The sequence below is a fragment of the Plasmodium sp. gorilla clade G2 genome (assembly GCF_900097015.1).
Source record: "Plasmodium sp. gorilla clade G2 genome assembly, chromosome: 12".
NCBI lineage: Eukaryota > Apicomplexa > Aconoidasida > Haemosporida > Plasmodiidae > Plasmodium > Plasmodium adleri (nom. inval.).
In genome coordinates, this window is record NC_041704.1 from 1,431,446 (window position 1) to 1,450,000 (window position 18,555).

General features: G+C 20.1%; 5 protein-coding genes across 5 annotated transcripts in view; 1 reads left to right on the plus strand and 4 right to left on the minus strand.

The window, feature by feature from the left end:
• Positions 1-140: 140 nt before the first annotated feature.
• On the minus strand, positions 141-2,553 carry PADL01_1235000 (aspartyl protease, putative; the record flags this gene model as incomplete). The annotated part of the gene is made up of 6 exons (XM_028683318.1): positions 141-248; positions 333-430; positions 579-685; positions 758-805; positions 881-1,055; positions 1,167-2,553. The coding sequence occupies 6 exons, from the start codon at positions 2,551-2,553 to the stop codon at positions 141-143; spliced, it is 1,923 nt and encodes a 640-aa protein (XP_028539508.1).
• A 636-nt stretch (positions 2,554-3,189) lies between these two features.
• On the minus strand, positions 3,190-4,344 carry PADL01_1235100 (conserved Plasmodium protein, unknown function; the record flags this gene model as incomplete). The annotated part of the gene is made up of 1 exon (XM_028683319.1): positions 3,190-4,344. One exon carries the CDS (start codon positions 4,342-4,344, stop codon positions 3,190-3,192), a length of 1,155 nt encoding a protein of 384 aa, XP_028539509.1.
• Positions 4,345-4,988: 644 nt separating this feature from the next.
• Positions 4,989-8,222, minus strand: PADL01_1235200 (conserved Plasmodium protein, unknown function; the record flags this gene model as incomplete). The annotated part of the gene is made up of 1 exon (XM_028683320.1): positions 4,989-8,222. One exon carries the CDS (start codon positions 8,220-8,222, stop codon positions 4,989-4,991), a length of 3,234 nt encoding a protein of 1,077 aa, XP_028539510.1.
• Positions 8,223-9,393: 1,171 nt separating this feature from the next.
• Positions 9,394-13,088, minus strand: PADL01_1235300 (CPW-WPC family protein; the record flags this gene model as incomplete). Its single annotated transcript, XM_028683321.1, has 2 exons — positions 9,394-12,659; positions 12,857-13,088. The coding sequence occupies 2 exons, from the start codon at positions 13,086-13,088 to the stop codon at positions 9,394-9,396; spliced, it is 3,498 nt and encodes a 1,165-aa protein (XP_028539511.1).
• A 2,251-nt stretch (positions 13,089-15,339) lies between these two features.
• The window catches only part of PADL01_1235400 (splicing factor 3B subunit 3, putative), a gene marked incomplete at both ends in the record, with an annotated part of 4,535 nt that continues 1,319 nt past the window's right edge, over positions 15,340-18,555 (plus strand). The window contains one exon of the mRNA XM_028683322.1: positions 15,340-18,555. This exon is cut by the window's right edge and continues 270 nt beyond it. Within this exon, the coding sequence (XP_028539512.1) occupies positions 15,340-18,555 (3,216 nt within the window).

Consider the following 18,555-nt stretch of genomic DNA (forward strand, 5'->3'; position numbering starts at 1 on the left):
TATTAAATAATATATATATATATATATTTATTTATGTATTATGAGAAATGGGTAAAGAGTAACATTTAATTATAAAAAAAAAAAAAAATTGTCATTCCAAATATTTTATAAAACTTTATTTTCTCTCTCTTCCTATATGTTCAACTAAAATATAAGATACTTCCAATAATAGAAGAGACAAATATCCCACTAGAGATCAAAATAATGTGTGTTTTGTATTTTTGAAAAAAATTTTCCTTCATTGAATCCTTAAAAATAAAATGTAAATATATATATATATATATATATATATATATGTATGTATATATATATTTATTTATCTATTTAATTACGTCATCTTTTTCTTCGTAAGGATCATCATTTGATGAAAGGTCAACTCCAAGTAATTCATTGTCGTTTAGTTCAAGAGCACATTCTGATTTACCAATCCCTAAAAAAATAAAATATATACATATACTTATATATATATATATATATATATATATATATTTATTTATTTATTTATTTATTTATGTGTAAAAAAATGTGGATATTTACAAATTAATATGGTTAAATATCTGTATGTACTACTTCTTAACCTAGTCTCTCATTTTCATTATCAAATATTAAATATTTATTTAAAAAAAATGGAATGCCTAATTTTAATTCCCCTGATGAATTTATTAGCACTCTATATACACCATCACTATAAATAAAATAAAATAAATGTAAAAATATATAGTATATATATTATATATATATTATGTGTATAATTTACCTTTCATGTATTATATAATCTTCTGGATGTATTATTACTGTTCCTTCCCTACACACAAAATAAAGATAAATTAATAAATAAATAAATATATATATGTATATATATATATATATATATCATTACTCAAATAACAATTCTATTTTTGGAAAATCCTTTATATTTTTGTTCTTCAGTTTGATGAGTCCCTTTTCAATTAAATTTGAACAATCATTAAATTGATCTGTGTCAGGACATTTGTCATGAACAAAATTTTTTAATTTTATTGTAATGTCAGCTGGAAAAGACAAAAAATAATTATCTGTAAAAAAAAAAAAAATAAAATATACAACGTAAATATGTATATGTATATATATATATATATATATATATATATATATATATATATATTTATTTATTTATTTTTCCTTACAGGAATCGACTATTGCCTCTGCATTAATTACACTATTAACTTTATTTTGATCCATCGTTACTATGACGTTTTTGAGGAAAAGACTATAATAAGATTTATTCTTTGAATAATAATGTATCCATAAAAGATCATATACATCAAAAGAATTTAATTGTTGTATGTATTCCTTGTTTGTATTTTTATCTATAGAATATAATTGTATTTTTGATAAAGCTGTTTCCTTTTTTGATAAGACATTTTGATCATATCCACCAAAAGTAATAAATCCTCCTCCTTGTTTAAAACATAAAGAAAAGATATTTTTTTTGGAAATAGATTTATATATAAATGAATATAAAATTGTAGAATATATATTTTTATTTTGATTATGATATTTTTCTTTATCATTAATATAATTTGCTAATCCTATAAATCCAGAAAATATATCATTAAAATGTAAAGGGTCACTTTCTGATATACATGCAAAATATAAAAAAGAAGTTTTTATTTTCTTATATAAAAAAAAAGAATCTTTAAAATAAAAACCTTTTATTTGTTCATTATTAATTGTAGTATTAAAAGAGCAAATAGATAAATTTCTATCATTTAATTTATCAATCATATTTAGAAAATTCATATTGTTTACATAATCACAAAATTTATTTTGACAACTTCTCTTTCTTATTTTATAATCATTTATTAATTTTAAATAATTTTCTAAAGGTAAACAAGGACTACTATGTTCTACATTGTCACACATAGTACTCTTACATTCAATATACTTTAAATCTTCTGAAACGGTTATATCATATTTAAAGTTTTTTAATTCATCATTATCTTTATAATTATAAGAGCAATATAAACCAGTAATATTACTATTTGTAAGGATACCTAATTCTAAATCTTTTTTTTTTGAACCAATACTTAATATCATACTCCATCTAAAGTTTTTCTCATTAAGTTTAATGGAATAAAATTTTTTATTTTCTTTTTTTTGAACACTATAGAGGGAATTTACCCCCTGATTGTTATTATGTCTGATATTCATAAGATTGTAATTATGTTCTATTGTCTGTGGATTTCCTTTTTCTCTTTTTTCTTTATCACTCCTGTAGTGTTTATTCCTATTGGCTGTATTTTCCTTATGTGTGTCATCATTTATAATATTCCTTTTTATATCATTTTGAACAAAGGAGAAATCATGCACAATATGTAATGAATTTGTTGATAATATTCTATTAATAAAATTTTGTTTGCATGTTAACATGTAGGTAAAATGGAAAAACAAATAAGAAAATAAAAGGAATGATACAAATGCCAAGGATCGATAAGCATATGTCATCGTAAATATATTAGACGCACAAGCAACAGAATTTTGGGGTATATATATATGCCAAAGAAATAACATGTTTAAAAAAAAAAAAAAAAAAAAAAAAAAAATATATAATATTATCTAATCATTTGAAAATAACAAATATTTAATGAGTAATTTTAATATATACATTTTATGTTGGTATAATTTCACAAAATAATGAAAATAACCCCAAAAAAAAAATATAGCATAATAAACAAATAATTTTTTCTATTTTATTATTATTTATAAGAACGTATACTTATATATTATAAACCTTTGAGATGTAGACGTTTAAGGAGCATTATAAGATCATACAAAATGAAGTATTACGTATATACATATATATATATATATATATATATATATATATATATATATATGTATATGTTATTTTTCATCTTTGTAAAGTGGAAATTTATAAAACATTTGTATATCATAAAATAGCTATATGGGTCAATATCGTTTTATATGGTATCATTATTTAAAATTTTTAAAAAGTTTATTTTATTTTATATTATTTTTTTGGTATGTATAAATCTATAAATGCACACAAAGGATGAAAAAAAAAAAAAAAAAAAAAAAAAAAAAAAATCAAATACATAAACATATACATATATATATATATATATATATATTTATATTTATATTCATTTATTTCCTTATTATTTTATAATAATTTAACTGAATACATCACCGTCTATTGTTATCGTAATAATTTCTAACTTTATATTTACTATTTCCCCAGTTATTATCATTTTGTGTTCTAGCTTTATTAAACTTTGCTTTTAAAGAAATATTTGCATTAATAACATCTTTGATTATTACTTTTTTAGAAAATTCATCAGGGTCTCCTCCTCTTTCTACAATATTATTTAATATTTTAATTTTTTTTACAGGAGATATTAAATTCATATAAGAACTTTTATGAAACACAATTTGATCATATTGAAAAGATAAGACATCATAAATAGTTAATGGTTGATATAAATTTATTTTAATTTTTATAATTTTTTGTATAATATTTTGTATTTCATATGAATATAAATATATCATATTTGATGTTAACATTGTTTGAATAGTTAGATAATTATTTAAGAAAATATAATAAAATCTGAATTTATATTCATTATTATATTTTTCAATTAAATTATTTAATAATGTTATTTTATTTATATCTACATTTTTTTTAATTATTATATCTTCATTCTTTATTAATTTTTCTTTTTGAATATATAATATATCTTTTATATTTTTTTCATTAATATTATCTTCTACATATTTATTTTCATTTAATATATTTATATCTTTTAAAATGTCTTGAATATGTTCCCAAGATTTTTTTAATAAATAATAATTATCGTTATGATACATTTTGTTAATTGTTCTATCTTTATTATAATTTATATTTTTCTTCTTATTATTGTTGTTCTTTTCATCGTTTTCTTTTTTTGTTTCATTATTTTTATTTAATAATAAACATAATAGGTCACAAAGAAGCTCATGAAGAAAATCAACCCTTTTCTCATATTCATTTGAATATGTTTTATCTTTTATTATATCATATCCTCTATGTATACAAAAGTTTTCAAATGTAGAATTAAAAAAAGAGGAACTCGTATTTCCATTCGTTATATCTTCATATTCATTATTATTTATTTCAATTGTTATAGAATCATCATCCAATTCTTTTATATCATCACTTACTCTTTTTATTACATCAAAATAATAATAGTCTTGTAAATATAACAATACATCATATTTATATATGTCCTTTCTCTTTCTTGAAAAAATGCAGCAATAAATTGTCGTTAGTAATTCATGGATAACATTTATGGAAGTAATCATATTGATCTCACAAAAAAAAAAAAAAAATAAATAGAAATATATAATATATATAATATATATTATATTGTTGTTATATCAGATTACATAATTTTGTTATTATATTATTTATTATTATTATTTTTTTTTTTATACTTTCAAAATGTACATATATAATATATATATATATATATATATATATATATATATATATATATATTTTTGAGATATTCTTTTTATATTCTAATTCATTATCCATATATAATTTATTTAATGACAAAAAAAAAAAAAATAGAATAAAATAAATACCAGTAAAATATATTGCTGTTTATATATAAATTTATAAAAAGTTTATTTATTTATATATAATGGAGAGGGGGTAATAAAAATACTTCGAAAAACACCGTAATTTAACATAATATATTATATTATATTATATATAATATATATTTTTATTTTATTTTATATCATTAATATATCCTCTTATTATTATTTTTTTTTTAATGTTATTTCAGTTTATACTTTTAAAAAAAATTATTATTTATACCAAAAAATAAAAAAAATAAAATAAAAATATACATATATATATATATATATATATTTATTTATAATATATCCAAATAAAGTATATATAAATACATTTATATATAATTATAGAAAAAAACAGATCATAATAAATAATTAAACTTTGAATTATCTTCCTTTGATTTCAATACCAATGAAGGCAAGAAATTGTTTCCATAAAGTTTAAAATTTAAATATATATTCATATTAGCTAATAGGATACCTAATCCATAGGAAGAATTATCATGATATTCTTTTTTTTTTTTTTTTTTTTTACCTTTTAAATAATAACCCTTAAGGATATTCATATTGACATTCATATTATTTAGATGTTTATGATATTGTTGGGTATTATTATTTTCATTGTTGTTTATATTATAATTTTGTAATTTGTCAAATATGTTATAATTAAAAAAAAGATATAGTTTCATATGAAGGAGATTTAAGAAATAGTTATTAAATATTACTGGAAAGATTAATTTATAATTTAAAGATAAATTCATTTTATTAAAATATTCTTTATAAGCATCATTCATATTTATATTATTGACTGTATATGTACAGGAGCTACTATTTGAGAAATTCCCATTTGAAGCAGTAACATTTATTTTTTGTATATTTTCTTTAAATTTTTTTGAATTGTCTTGTTCATTTTTTATGTTACATTTTAATATATTCTTTAAATAAGTTAATATATTGTTTCCCTTTTTATAATCATTATCATCTTTAAAATTAAATAATATATTATTAAAATTCCATAAATTTTTTTTAAAAGAAAACATTATATTTAATAAAAGAGACATATGATTTATTGATAATTTGAAAAAATATAAAGGTATATAAACAGAATTAACATTATCATTATTTGATAAATGAAGTTCATTTATAACATTTGTTTTTTTTTCTTTCTTTGTGTCTTTTCTTCCTTTTGTATAATAATTTTTAATTTTTATAATTTTTCTTTTTATCATATGTTGAAAGGTACACAGTAAATGATATATATTTATTTCATAATTTTTATTAAAATATAAAGTATAATTCAAGTATATGTTGTTAATATTATTCCATTTTAAATGAGAGCTTTTATTATTTACATGTTTAAAAAAATATTGTAAGTCTTTATGTAATTTATCATTTTTATTTTTAGAATTTAAATTATCTTCCTTATTATTACTATCATTATTTTGTATTGTATTTGTGCAATTTTCATTTATATAAGGGAAATTATTCTTTTCCATGTTAAAATAAAATATTAAATCGAATTTATTTTTTATATTAAAATATTTTTTTAAAAAATTACTAGTTTCAAATAAATTTGGATTACATAAATTTATAGATGTTGACAATTTTATTTTCGATCCATATAAATTATATAACTTATTTGATAAAACGCTTTTTTTATCATCTCTAAAGAGATTCATGCATTTATACAAAAGACGATTTTTCCACTTACTAATATTAGAAAGACTATCACAAGTATTATTACTACTACTACTATTATTATTATTATTATTATAAATATTATCAACGTTCTTGTTATTATCATTATTGTGGTCATCACTTTTGTTTGAATAAACTTGGGTATTTCCTTTATCATTTGAATAATATTTTTGCTCTTTTAAAAAATAAAAAAAGTTTTGAAAGTCCTTTCTCTTAAATTTCATCTTTACTTCCAAAATAACATTGTTCATTCTTTTAATAAAGAAAAAGAAGAATGTTTTTTTATATAAATAATTGTATATGTCTTTTATTTGTAATGTATATTTAGGAGTACTAGATAAAACTGAATTACTTTCATTTATATCTCTACTTGATATATTTAACGTTTCATCATCATTATTATCATTTTTAATACTTATGATTGTCATTAAATTATTTAAGGATGATGTATGTACCTCCTTTTTATACTCCTTATTTATATTCATACCCATAATTTGAAAGGAAGGGTAATTTTTTTTTAGCTTTTCCAATTCTATTAAATCATTTATAAATATAAAATCATAATTATGTTTATTATTTTTGTAATTTAAATTCTGAAAATATTTCATTCGAAACTTATCTGAATATTTTAAATTATGTAAATATGAAAATGATAAATTTAAACAAAATTCTAAAAAATCATTAAAACCTTTTGATAAACTAGGAATAAATATCATTCTCTTATTCTCAATAACATTAATTTCTAATATATTTTTATTAGACGATTTATCATTATATAATTTCATTTGAACATATTTAAATAAATTAGAATTTACTAAAAGGTTATAAATATTCTCATTCCATGTAAAAATATTATTTTCTTTTATATTCATTTTATTCTCAAAAAAACGTCTAAGTTTTCTATTCGATCCACTTTTTTCTTTCAAATTATAATTTAACACATCTTTATATAAAACACTTTCTCTATTTAATAATATATCTTCCTTTTGTTCTTCGATTGAAATATTTTCACTTTCCTTATTATTTGGATTGTCGTCTTTATTAAAATTTGTTACATTTGTGTTAGGTGACACTTCATTTGAATCAGCTAATTTGTCATTATTATTGGATGATTTATCATTATGATCATATAATTTATCTTTTTTATCATATAATTTGTCTTTTTTATCAAATAATTTTACATCCTTATGATCCATTTGTATATTCCTTTCCACATTACCACTTTCTTGAAAACCCTTTCTTATTTTATTCCAATTTGAATCAGCCTCTTTCGTTTCTTTATCACAAGAGTGTATCTTAACCAATATTTTATGAACAATACATTCCTTTACATATATTATTAAAGTTTTTTTTTTGCCCTGATGTATAACCTCATGCATTAAAACTTTAGAAAAGAGATAATTTTTGCCTGCATAATAATTGTTAATAATATTTATTATGGTATTAATATCTTTATATCTTATAGTAAGTAACTTATTTTGTTTCATAAGTTCATTTAATATTTCTGGATTTATTACTGTACTGTTTTTTATTATAACATTGTTAATTATTTCCATATTATCTTGTATACTTATTTTATTAAAAACATTTTTAAATGATATTTTATTATTCTTTCCATTTTCTTCATTTGATGATTCATCATCTGTATGGAATTTAATTGAATATCTTGTTGTTAGTTTATTCCATAATTCTTTTAATTTATTTCTTTCATTTTCAAGGAAATAAAATTTATTACTATTCCTTTTCTTGTATATAATTGAATCATTATCATAATTATTAGGAAACAAATAATTACTCGTAATATTATTATCTCCTCTTTTTATAACTTTACTATATGTACTTAAAACAAAATTTATAAGTATAAATAAGTATATATATTTTCTTAAAACATTTTTCATATTTTTTTTCAAAGAATTTTATTTAGAGCTAAATAAGAGTAAATAACCTGGACTTACAACCAAAGGAGAAAATAATATTCACATAAATATTTTAAATATATTTATTACATATATATATATATATATATATTATATATAAATGTATATATTTCTGATATTTATTAATTTAATATTAAGAAAAAAATCATTTTACATTTTTTAATTCTTATATTTTATGCCCTTGGGTATTTTTCTCCCTTTCTCTTTATACTTCTCTCACACATACGTATGCTTCTTTATCATTTGCATATTTTTTCATATATTCTACTATCAAACATAATAAACATAATAAACATAATAAACATTATTATAAATATAAATATAAATAAATATATATATATATATATATTATAAATATGTGTATTATTTTTTTTCATAAATCGTAATATACAAGTATTAAAGAATTTATAAGAAAAAGTAAAAAAAAAAATAAAATTGTATTATATATATATTATATTTATTATATATTTTTGGATAGCCAAATAAGCACAAAAAAGTGATACACAATAAATAACATAAAGTAAAATATGTATAAAATATATAATATATATTAAGCCCTAAAGCAAGATGTGTAATAATGATCTTGTCATATAAATATTCATATATATATATATATATAATGATTGCATTTTTGAAAGGACTTAATAATGTCATTTTAATCCTGTAAGGGTAATAATAGATATATATATATATACACAATGCTAGAACATTTTATACTTATTTTATTATTACTTATATATTTATTAAATACCTTTTATTTTGTTTCCTTCACAAAAAAAAAAAAAAAAAAAAAAAAAATTACACAATTGAAATATATATATATATTATATATATTTTACTTGTATATAAAGTTTTTATAAAAATTTTAATAAGACTATAGAATCAAATGTAATTGTAAAAAAAAAAAAAAAAAAAAATGATTATAGTTTCATACAGTATAATCATTAAAATTTTTTTAAGATATAATATGAAGATACACAAATATATAAACTACTGAAATATAAAATTTATATGTTTCCCATTTTGTACTATTTAATATATTTGAATTTTATAATTTTTTTTTTTTTTTAATATTGGTATAATATAATATATTGTTTTATATATATATATATATATATAATATATATTTTATTTAAAAGAAAGCATCTTTATATTTTATATAAGAAGATGAATGAAAGGAATTATAAAATTTAAGAGTATTCCTTTTTTTAAAATTAATATCATCATATATTTGTTCAGTTTGCCAATGGCGTGAAAAATGTGAAGAACTTCCACATGGCCATTGAACATTACATCTGAATGAAAAATCTTGTTTTTGTAAGAAAGTGAAATTTGTTAAGTCATATGGTTGATTGCAAGGTCCTTTGTAGGAACTAGGAGGAAAACAGATAAATGTGGAATATGTTTTATCCTTCAATTCATCTATATTATTATTATTATTATTATTGTCGTCACTATGATAATTATAATAACTATTATTATGATCAAAATTATTTCCAATATCATTATTATTGTCCATATCAATACTATATTCATTGTCACCATTATCATCTGTATCAACATTATTGTCCATATCAATACTATGTTCATTGTCACTCCTCACATTTATTGTCACACTTGAAAGTTTATCCTTTACCTTTTTTAGAGTCCATTTTTGAGGACAAGGCTTGATCCAATCAGGTTGGCAGTTGTCCTTACATGGCCAAGGAGCAAAACACTTATTGGAGTAAAGGAATTTATCAAAATTGCTGAAACTTAAAATATCAAAAGATTGAGAACATCCTTTTGGAGGTACATAATAATATGGGGCAATACATTTATTATCTTTGAAAATCCAATTATATGGACATGTTTGATAAAAATTTTCTTCACATTTATCAATACAAGGCCATGTAACATTACATTTTTTTTCTATTTCTTTTTTTAAAAGCATACTATTATATATTTCTATAACATGACATAAATTTCTATTTTGTATGTAATTAGTTGTATTCACTAAATAATTATTTACATTTTTATAATCTTTCCAATTTTCATTTGTACATATAAATATATGTTCATTATTTTTTTCTCTTCGTTCATTTATTATTTTATATCCTATAGGACAAATCTTTCCATAATCTTTTTCACAACTAGAAAAGCAAGGCCAATCAGATTTACATAGATAACTCCAATTTTTTTTAAATAATGGACTTGCATATTTAAAATTTACAATAATACCACATAAATTTTTAAGATATAAAGGATAATCTGATGGACATTTACATTTACCATCTCCTAAATCTTTCCAACCCAAAGGACAATTAACTCTTACATAATCTCTTTCACATTCTAAACATGGAAATTTTAAATTACAATTTTTTTCTAACATTTCTCCTTTTTTTTTATCAATACTAACAAATGATAAATCATGTGTTACATCATAAATAGTTTTTACTATATCATCTAAATTTAATATAGAATTACATGTTCTTAAAAATTTTGATATATATGATTTTGGAGCTAAACATTTTTTATGATTTATATAAGTCCATCCAATAGGACATATATTATAATTTTTATTTTGACATATACGATTAAGGTTATCATAATTATGGTAAGGATTGTTTTCTTTTTCTATTTTATAATTCTCATATAAATTTTTTATTTCATTTATGTTATCTGTATTATTATATAAAATAGGCGCCTCTTTGTGATGTTCTTTTCTTACATTATCATTAAGCTTTGTATTATTATTCATATGTATATTTTTATTCACATGTATATTATTATTCATATGTATATATTTTTTCTTTTCTTTTCTTTTTAATTTTAATTTATCATGATGCGCATTATATTTGTTTGGTTCTCCAATTTGAATAAATGAAAAATTATTCCTATTAACCTTGTTGTTAGATTTCATATTTTCTAGATTATGATTTTTTTTTGTATAAGTAGTACTTTGTCCTTGTTTGAAATTTTTTATAATTTCATCTATTTCTTCTTTTAGTTGTTGATCATCAGATGTTTCTTTTAATAGAATTAAATCTGTAATTGTGCTATTGGTTACAATAAGGTTGTTTAAATTTATTTCATCATCAATATGATTATTATTAATGATATTATTATTATTATTGTTTATTATTTTTGTTTTTTTCTCTTCCATATTAACCTTTTCATCATCATAATTGAACACGTGTCCAATATTATTCATGGGTCCATTTTTAAGACCAATTTGTATTATATTAGAAATATTTTTGTCTTTTGATGTACCACCAAATATTTTCTGATTTCTTCTTTGCTTATTTCTGCTTCCTAGTTTTACATAGGCATTTATTGTATCCGTAAAAATGACATTACAAGCAGATGCCCATGTAGATTTCATATGTGCAGTATAATTTTTGAAGGAGAAAATATTTTCGCATGGACCTTCATATTCTATTGGAGCTACACAAATATGTTCTTCTTCATTTATAAGAATCCAATTATAAGGACAAAACGAATGATCATTTTGAATTATATTTCCATTTTCTAATGGCCATTGAACATTACATCTTTGAGAATAATGATATTTTTGTTCCTTACTAAAATTTTTAAAAGATACTACATTGTTTATGTTATCCATATTATTCATATTATTAATATTTTTTATATTTTTCATATTATTCGTATTTTCTTTATTTTGTTTACATGGACCATTATATGATAAAGGTATTTGACAAATATTATCTTTTATATCTACTATATGCCAACCAATGGGACATAACGAATTAAAATTAATTTCTTTTTTTTCATGTACTGGCCATTCAACATTACATTTATGAGATATGGTAATTTTTTCTTTATCACTGAAATTATATAAATAAAGAATATTATTACATGGTCCCATATAAGAAATAGGTGCAGAACATGTTTTGTTATCTGGATTATTTTTCCAATTCAATGGACATAATATATTAAAGTTATAATTTTTATCATAACAACTCCAATTTATATCACATATTTGTGTCCATATTTTTTTTTCAGATGGAGAATAATGATCAAAGTTTTTTTCTCTAATACATTTACCTGCATAATTTTTTGGTGCTTCACATATATTATTTTCACTATTATATATCCAATTTTCTGGACATTTTTTTGAAAAATCTTCAATACAAATTTTAGTACAAGGCCAAGATACATTACAATTAATAGAGAAATTATATTTACTTTTAGCAGTTGCATTTCTAAATATTACTTTTTTTTCACATGGACCCTTATAGTTTAAAGGACTAAGACAACTTATACCATCCCCCATATCAATCCAATCTTCTGGGCATAATTTTGAATAGTTTATTTCACACATTTCATCATTTGGATTCCCTAGTTCTAAACTTTCGGCAGCTTTTTGTAGTTGTCTCTTGACTTTTTCCGCGATGACTTAAAAGGGTGTGTCATAAAAAAAAAAAAAAAAAAAAAAAAAAAAAAAAAAATTGGAATTTTACATATTGTATATGAAATATTGTATGACCATATTATGAATATGTAAATATAAAAAAAATATATATATATATATATATATATTATTTATTTTTTTTGTAGGGGTATGTAAGGGCATTTAATTTCTGTAAAGCTACCTACTAAGGGTATACGCTTTAAGGTCAAGGATAAGGAGTTTATTAATTCCTGACCAAATGGAGAATGTCCATAAAGTTTTTCTTCCTGTTCATTTGGTATATTCTCAAAAGAAACTGATTTTATTTTGTCATCCTTTAAATAGGATGAGTAAACAAATTTATTATTAAAACCATACAGAAAAAAAAGAACAGAACAAATTATTAATAACAAGAAGTATTTAGAGAAAGACATTTCATAAAAAAAAAAAAAAAATACATAAATATATAAATATATATATATATATATATATATACAAATATATGAGATGTCTTTTATTTTTATCAACACAAAATAAAATAAAAAATTGATAAAAATATTAGTATCCAAGAAAAAGTACTTATTTTAATTTTTTAAATTATTAAGAGATGTATGATAAAAAAAAATGATGTTAAAACAATTAGGAGAGACAAAAAAATGTTCAACAGGTGGGAAACAAATAAGACATATTTTATAATTGTATATTTATTTATATTCCCTTTTATTTTATTTTTTTTTTTTTTTTTTGGCTTCATTTATCATATGACAATAAAGCATATAATAATATAACAACGTGTAAATACACGCTTAAAGGTATTTAATATTTTATTCTTTTCCTCATTTTAACATTGCTTTAAAATAAATAAATATATATATATATATATATATATATATGTATATTTTATTATCTCATTTTTAATAATTTAATTTGAATATAACTGTCAAATATTTATGGCCACCAGGAAAAAATCATCTATCTTTCAAACATTATAAAGAATATATTTCAAATACGAATGTGGAATATATAAATGTGTACAAAAAAAATAAGAAAAAAGGAGAATAAAATAATAAACACTCTTTTATTCTCTTTTAGAAAAATATATAATTCCCATAAAATTATACTGAAGATATAATATGATTTTATAAAAAGAACCTACAATAAATTATACTTTCCATATATTGATATAATATATAATATATATATATATATATATATATAAATATATGTATGTATTCAAAAGGAAAGGGAGTTTAATTTACAGTTGTTTATTTCCTCATCATGGTAAATAAATATGTATAATAATCCTCATTTTATTTAATTTTTTTAACCTTTCAAAAATAATAAAATTTACTTTTTATAATTAAATATGTTATTCATTTTATAGATAATAAAAATATAATCCCATGATAAGATCATTAGAAACATAAAAATTTTATGTATTGAAAATTTGATATATAAAAAAAATAAATATATATATTAAATATATTATAATATATATTGCTATAAATATGATATTTTCTTTAATTACATTGTTAGGAATTAATTTATAATTAAAAATGAATACATACATATATATATATATATATATATATATATATATATAATATATATATATATAATACATATGTATTATATTCCAACAAGGAGTAATATATATATATATATATATTTTTTTTTTTTTTTCTTTGAAAGTTACAAAAAAAATGAGATGAATTAAAAAAAAAAAAAAAAAAAATATCCATATAATATTTATTACAATAAATTAATATTTTATTAATGTTTACACGATAAAATTATTTTATTTAAAATATATAATATATATATATCCTTATTAAAGTGAAATATATATTTTATAAAATCTGATAGATGTAATTTTAAAATCATATATATTTATATATTTATATATGGTTTATTTATTAATTTATTTTTACAGTTGTTATAATATATATATATATATTAATAAGATGAATTTATAATTAAATAGAAATATAATATTTATCAACAACGTCATAATATTATATATAATATTATGGAGAAAAAAAAAAAAAATTAAATAAGGTATGAAATATTTACCACAGGATGAATAAATATAAAGGTTTCATTCCAAATGATGAGTGAATAATATATAAATATTTATGTTTTTTTTTTTTTTTTTTTTTCTATCATTGTTTTAATTATATAAATCGAAGTGGGGATATAAACAAAATGATATTATTATATATATATATATATATATATATATATAATATACTATTAAATAGGAACATATATTGAATAATATAATATTATTATACTGTAACAGTTATTTTATATTTAAATTTTGATTATGTTGAAAGTTTAATAAAAGTAACAAAGTTATATAAATTATATTATTTGTTATATATATGAAACAGCCATGAGTTGACATTATATATATATATATATATATATATATATATATATATATTTATATATGTGTGTTTTTGTATATTTATATTTATTTATAAGATGTATTTTTAAGTATACATATTTGTGATACTATTGTTTAACAGATCTTTTATAACTTTGTTATTGTAATATCAATTCAAAAAAGAAAATACATACATACATACATACATATATATATATATATATATAATATATATGTATTTTTTTTTTTTTTATTTTTCATTTTTGTGTGTTATTGCCATAAAATAAAAAAAAAAAATGCCAGTGTTGTATCATCTGACATTACAGAAACCTACGGCTATTACCAAGACAGTTTATGGTAATTTTTCTGGTCCTCGATTTCATGAAATAATTGTTGCTAAAGGACAAGTACTAGAGTTACTAAGATCAGATAAACAAGGGAAATTAAATGTGATAATATCTAAAGATATTTTTGGTATTATAAGAAGTATATCTACGTTTCGATTAACAGGAAGTAATAAAGATTATATAGTTATAGGTAGTGACTCAGGTAGATTAGTAATATTAGAATATAATAATGAAAAAAATGATTTTGTTAGAGTACATTGTGAAACATATGGAAAGACAGGTATCAGAAGAATAATCCCAGGAGAATATATTGCTGTTGATCCTAAAGGTAGAGCATTAATGATATGTGCTGTTGAAAAACAGAAATTTGTATATATTTTAAATAGAGATAATAAAGAAAATTTAACCATAAGTAGTCCTTTAGAAGCTCATAAATCACATTCCATTTGTCATGATGTTGTAGGTTTAAATGTAGGGTTTGAAAACCCTATGTTTGTATCTATTGAACAGAATTATGAATCTTTAGATAAACAAATAAATGAAGAATTAGAAAATGAAAATGATGATGAAGATAAAAGTGATGAAGAAAGGAAAGATAGTAATAATGATATAAATGATAAACATATAACAAAGGATGACAAAAATAATAATTTCCATTTAGATTATGCAAAGAAAGTTTTATGCTTTTGGGAATTAGATTTAGGTTTAAATCATGTAATAAAAAAACATATTTTACCTATAGATATTACTGCTCATTTATTAATACCTTTACCTGGTGGTCAACAAGGACCTAGTGGTGTTTTAATTTGTTGTGAAAATTTTATAGTTTATAAAAAAGTAGATCATGAAGATATATATTGTGCTTATCCAAGAAGATTAGAAATAGGACAAGATAAAAATATCTCTATTATTTGTTGGACTATGCATAGAATAAAGAAATTTTTTTTTATACTTATTCAATCCGAATATGGAGATTTATATAAAATAGAAGTAGACCATGAAGATGGTATTGTAAAAGAAATTGTATGTAAATATTTTGATACAGTACCTATAGCAAATTCAATATCTGTTTTAAAATCGGGATCATTATTTGTTGCTGCTGAATTTGGTAATCATTATTTTTATCAGTTCTCTGGAATTGGTGATGATAATAAACAGTTCATGTGTACATCTAATCATCCATTAGGAAAAAATGCTATCATAGCATTTAAAACGAATAAATTAAAAAATCTTTATCTTGTTGATCAAATATATTCTCTTTCACCTATATTAGATATGAAAATAATTGATGCTAAAAATACACATACTCCACAAATATATACTTTATGTGGAAGAGGTCCTAGATCTTCTTTACGTATCTTACAACATGGGTTAAGTATTGAAGAGCTAGCTGATAATGAATTACCTGGTAAACCGAAATATATATGGACAATAAAAAAAGATAATTTAAGTGAATATGATGGATATATTGTAGTCAGTTTTGAAGGTAGTACTTTAATTCTAGAAATAGGTGAAAGTGTTGAAGAAGTATCAGATACATTATTATTAAATAATGTAACTACTTTACATATTAATATATTATATGATAATTCGTTTATTCAAGTATATGATACAGGTATTAGACATATAAATGGTAAAATTGTACAAGAATGGGTAGCACCAAAAAATAAACAAATCAAAGCTGCATCATCTAATAATTCACAAATTGTTATATCTTTAAGTGGTGGAGAACTTATTTATTTTGAAATTGATGAATCACATACTTTAGTAGAAATATTTAGAAAAAATTTAAATGTAGAAGTATTATGTTTATCTATACAACAAATACCACCAAATCGTGTAAGAGCTAACTTTTTAGCTGTAGGGTGTTTAGATAATGTTGTTAGATTATTATCTATAGAAAAAGATAAATATTTCAAACAATTATCTACACATTTATTACCGAATAATTCATCTCCACAAGATATTTGTATTTCTGAAATGAATGATAATGGAAATACTAATAAAGAACGTAATATTATTTTTTTAAATATTGGTTTGAATACAGGTGTATTATTAAGGAGTATTATTGATCCTATTGCTGGTACATTAAGTAATCATTATTCCAAATATTTAGGAGCCAAAAGTATAAAAATATGTCCTGTAAATGTAAACAAAAATCCAGCTCTTCTAGTACTTTGTGAAAAAACATATTTATGTTATATGCATCAAGGAAAATTCCTATATTCTCCATTAAATTATGATATGTTAGAATATGCTTCTTCTTTCTATTCACCACAATGTTCAGATGGTTATGTAGCTATATCATCTAATAGTTTGAGAATATTTCGATTTTATAGATTAGGTGAAGTTTTTAGTCAAAACATATTGCATTTGACTTTTACCCCACGAAAAATCGTACCATTGCCATTCCCTTCTTTATTTTATGATCATGACTCATCACTAGAATTAGAAAGAAAGAAAAAAATACGTATGCTAGCCATCATTGAGGCAGATCATAATTCGTATGATGAAAATACGCAAAAAGAAATACAAAAGGCTTTAAAGGATATAAAATTGAGTGATACAGAAAAGAGAAAAGAAAACAATTATGAAAATAATAATATGTATCCTAATGGTGATGTGGATAATATAGATGTAAATGAGTCTTCAAATATTAATGAAGAATTTAATTCAAATGATAACATTTCTTTAGAACAAAATCATAAAAAAGATGTATCAGATAATAATAAAAATGATACAGAAAATGCAATGGAGACATATGAAAATAATACTTCATTAAATGAATCGAATGATGAAGAAAATGAAGATGAGTATTATTATGATAGAATAGGTACTTTTAAAGCAGGACAAGGAAAATGGGGTTCATGTATAAAAATTATAAATCCAGTAAATTTACAAATATTAGATAAAATATCTTTAGATATGGAAGAAGCTGCATTAAGTGTATGTGCATGTGAATTAGAAGCTTTACATTGTCTTATTGTTGGTACAACAACAAATTTATCATTAAAAACAAAAACACTTACATCAGCTTCTTTAAGAGTATATACGTATGATATACAATATAAATTGAATTTATTACATATAACACCTATAGAAGAGCAACCATATTGTTTTTGCGCATACAATGGAAAATTAATTGCTTCCATTGGCAATAAATTA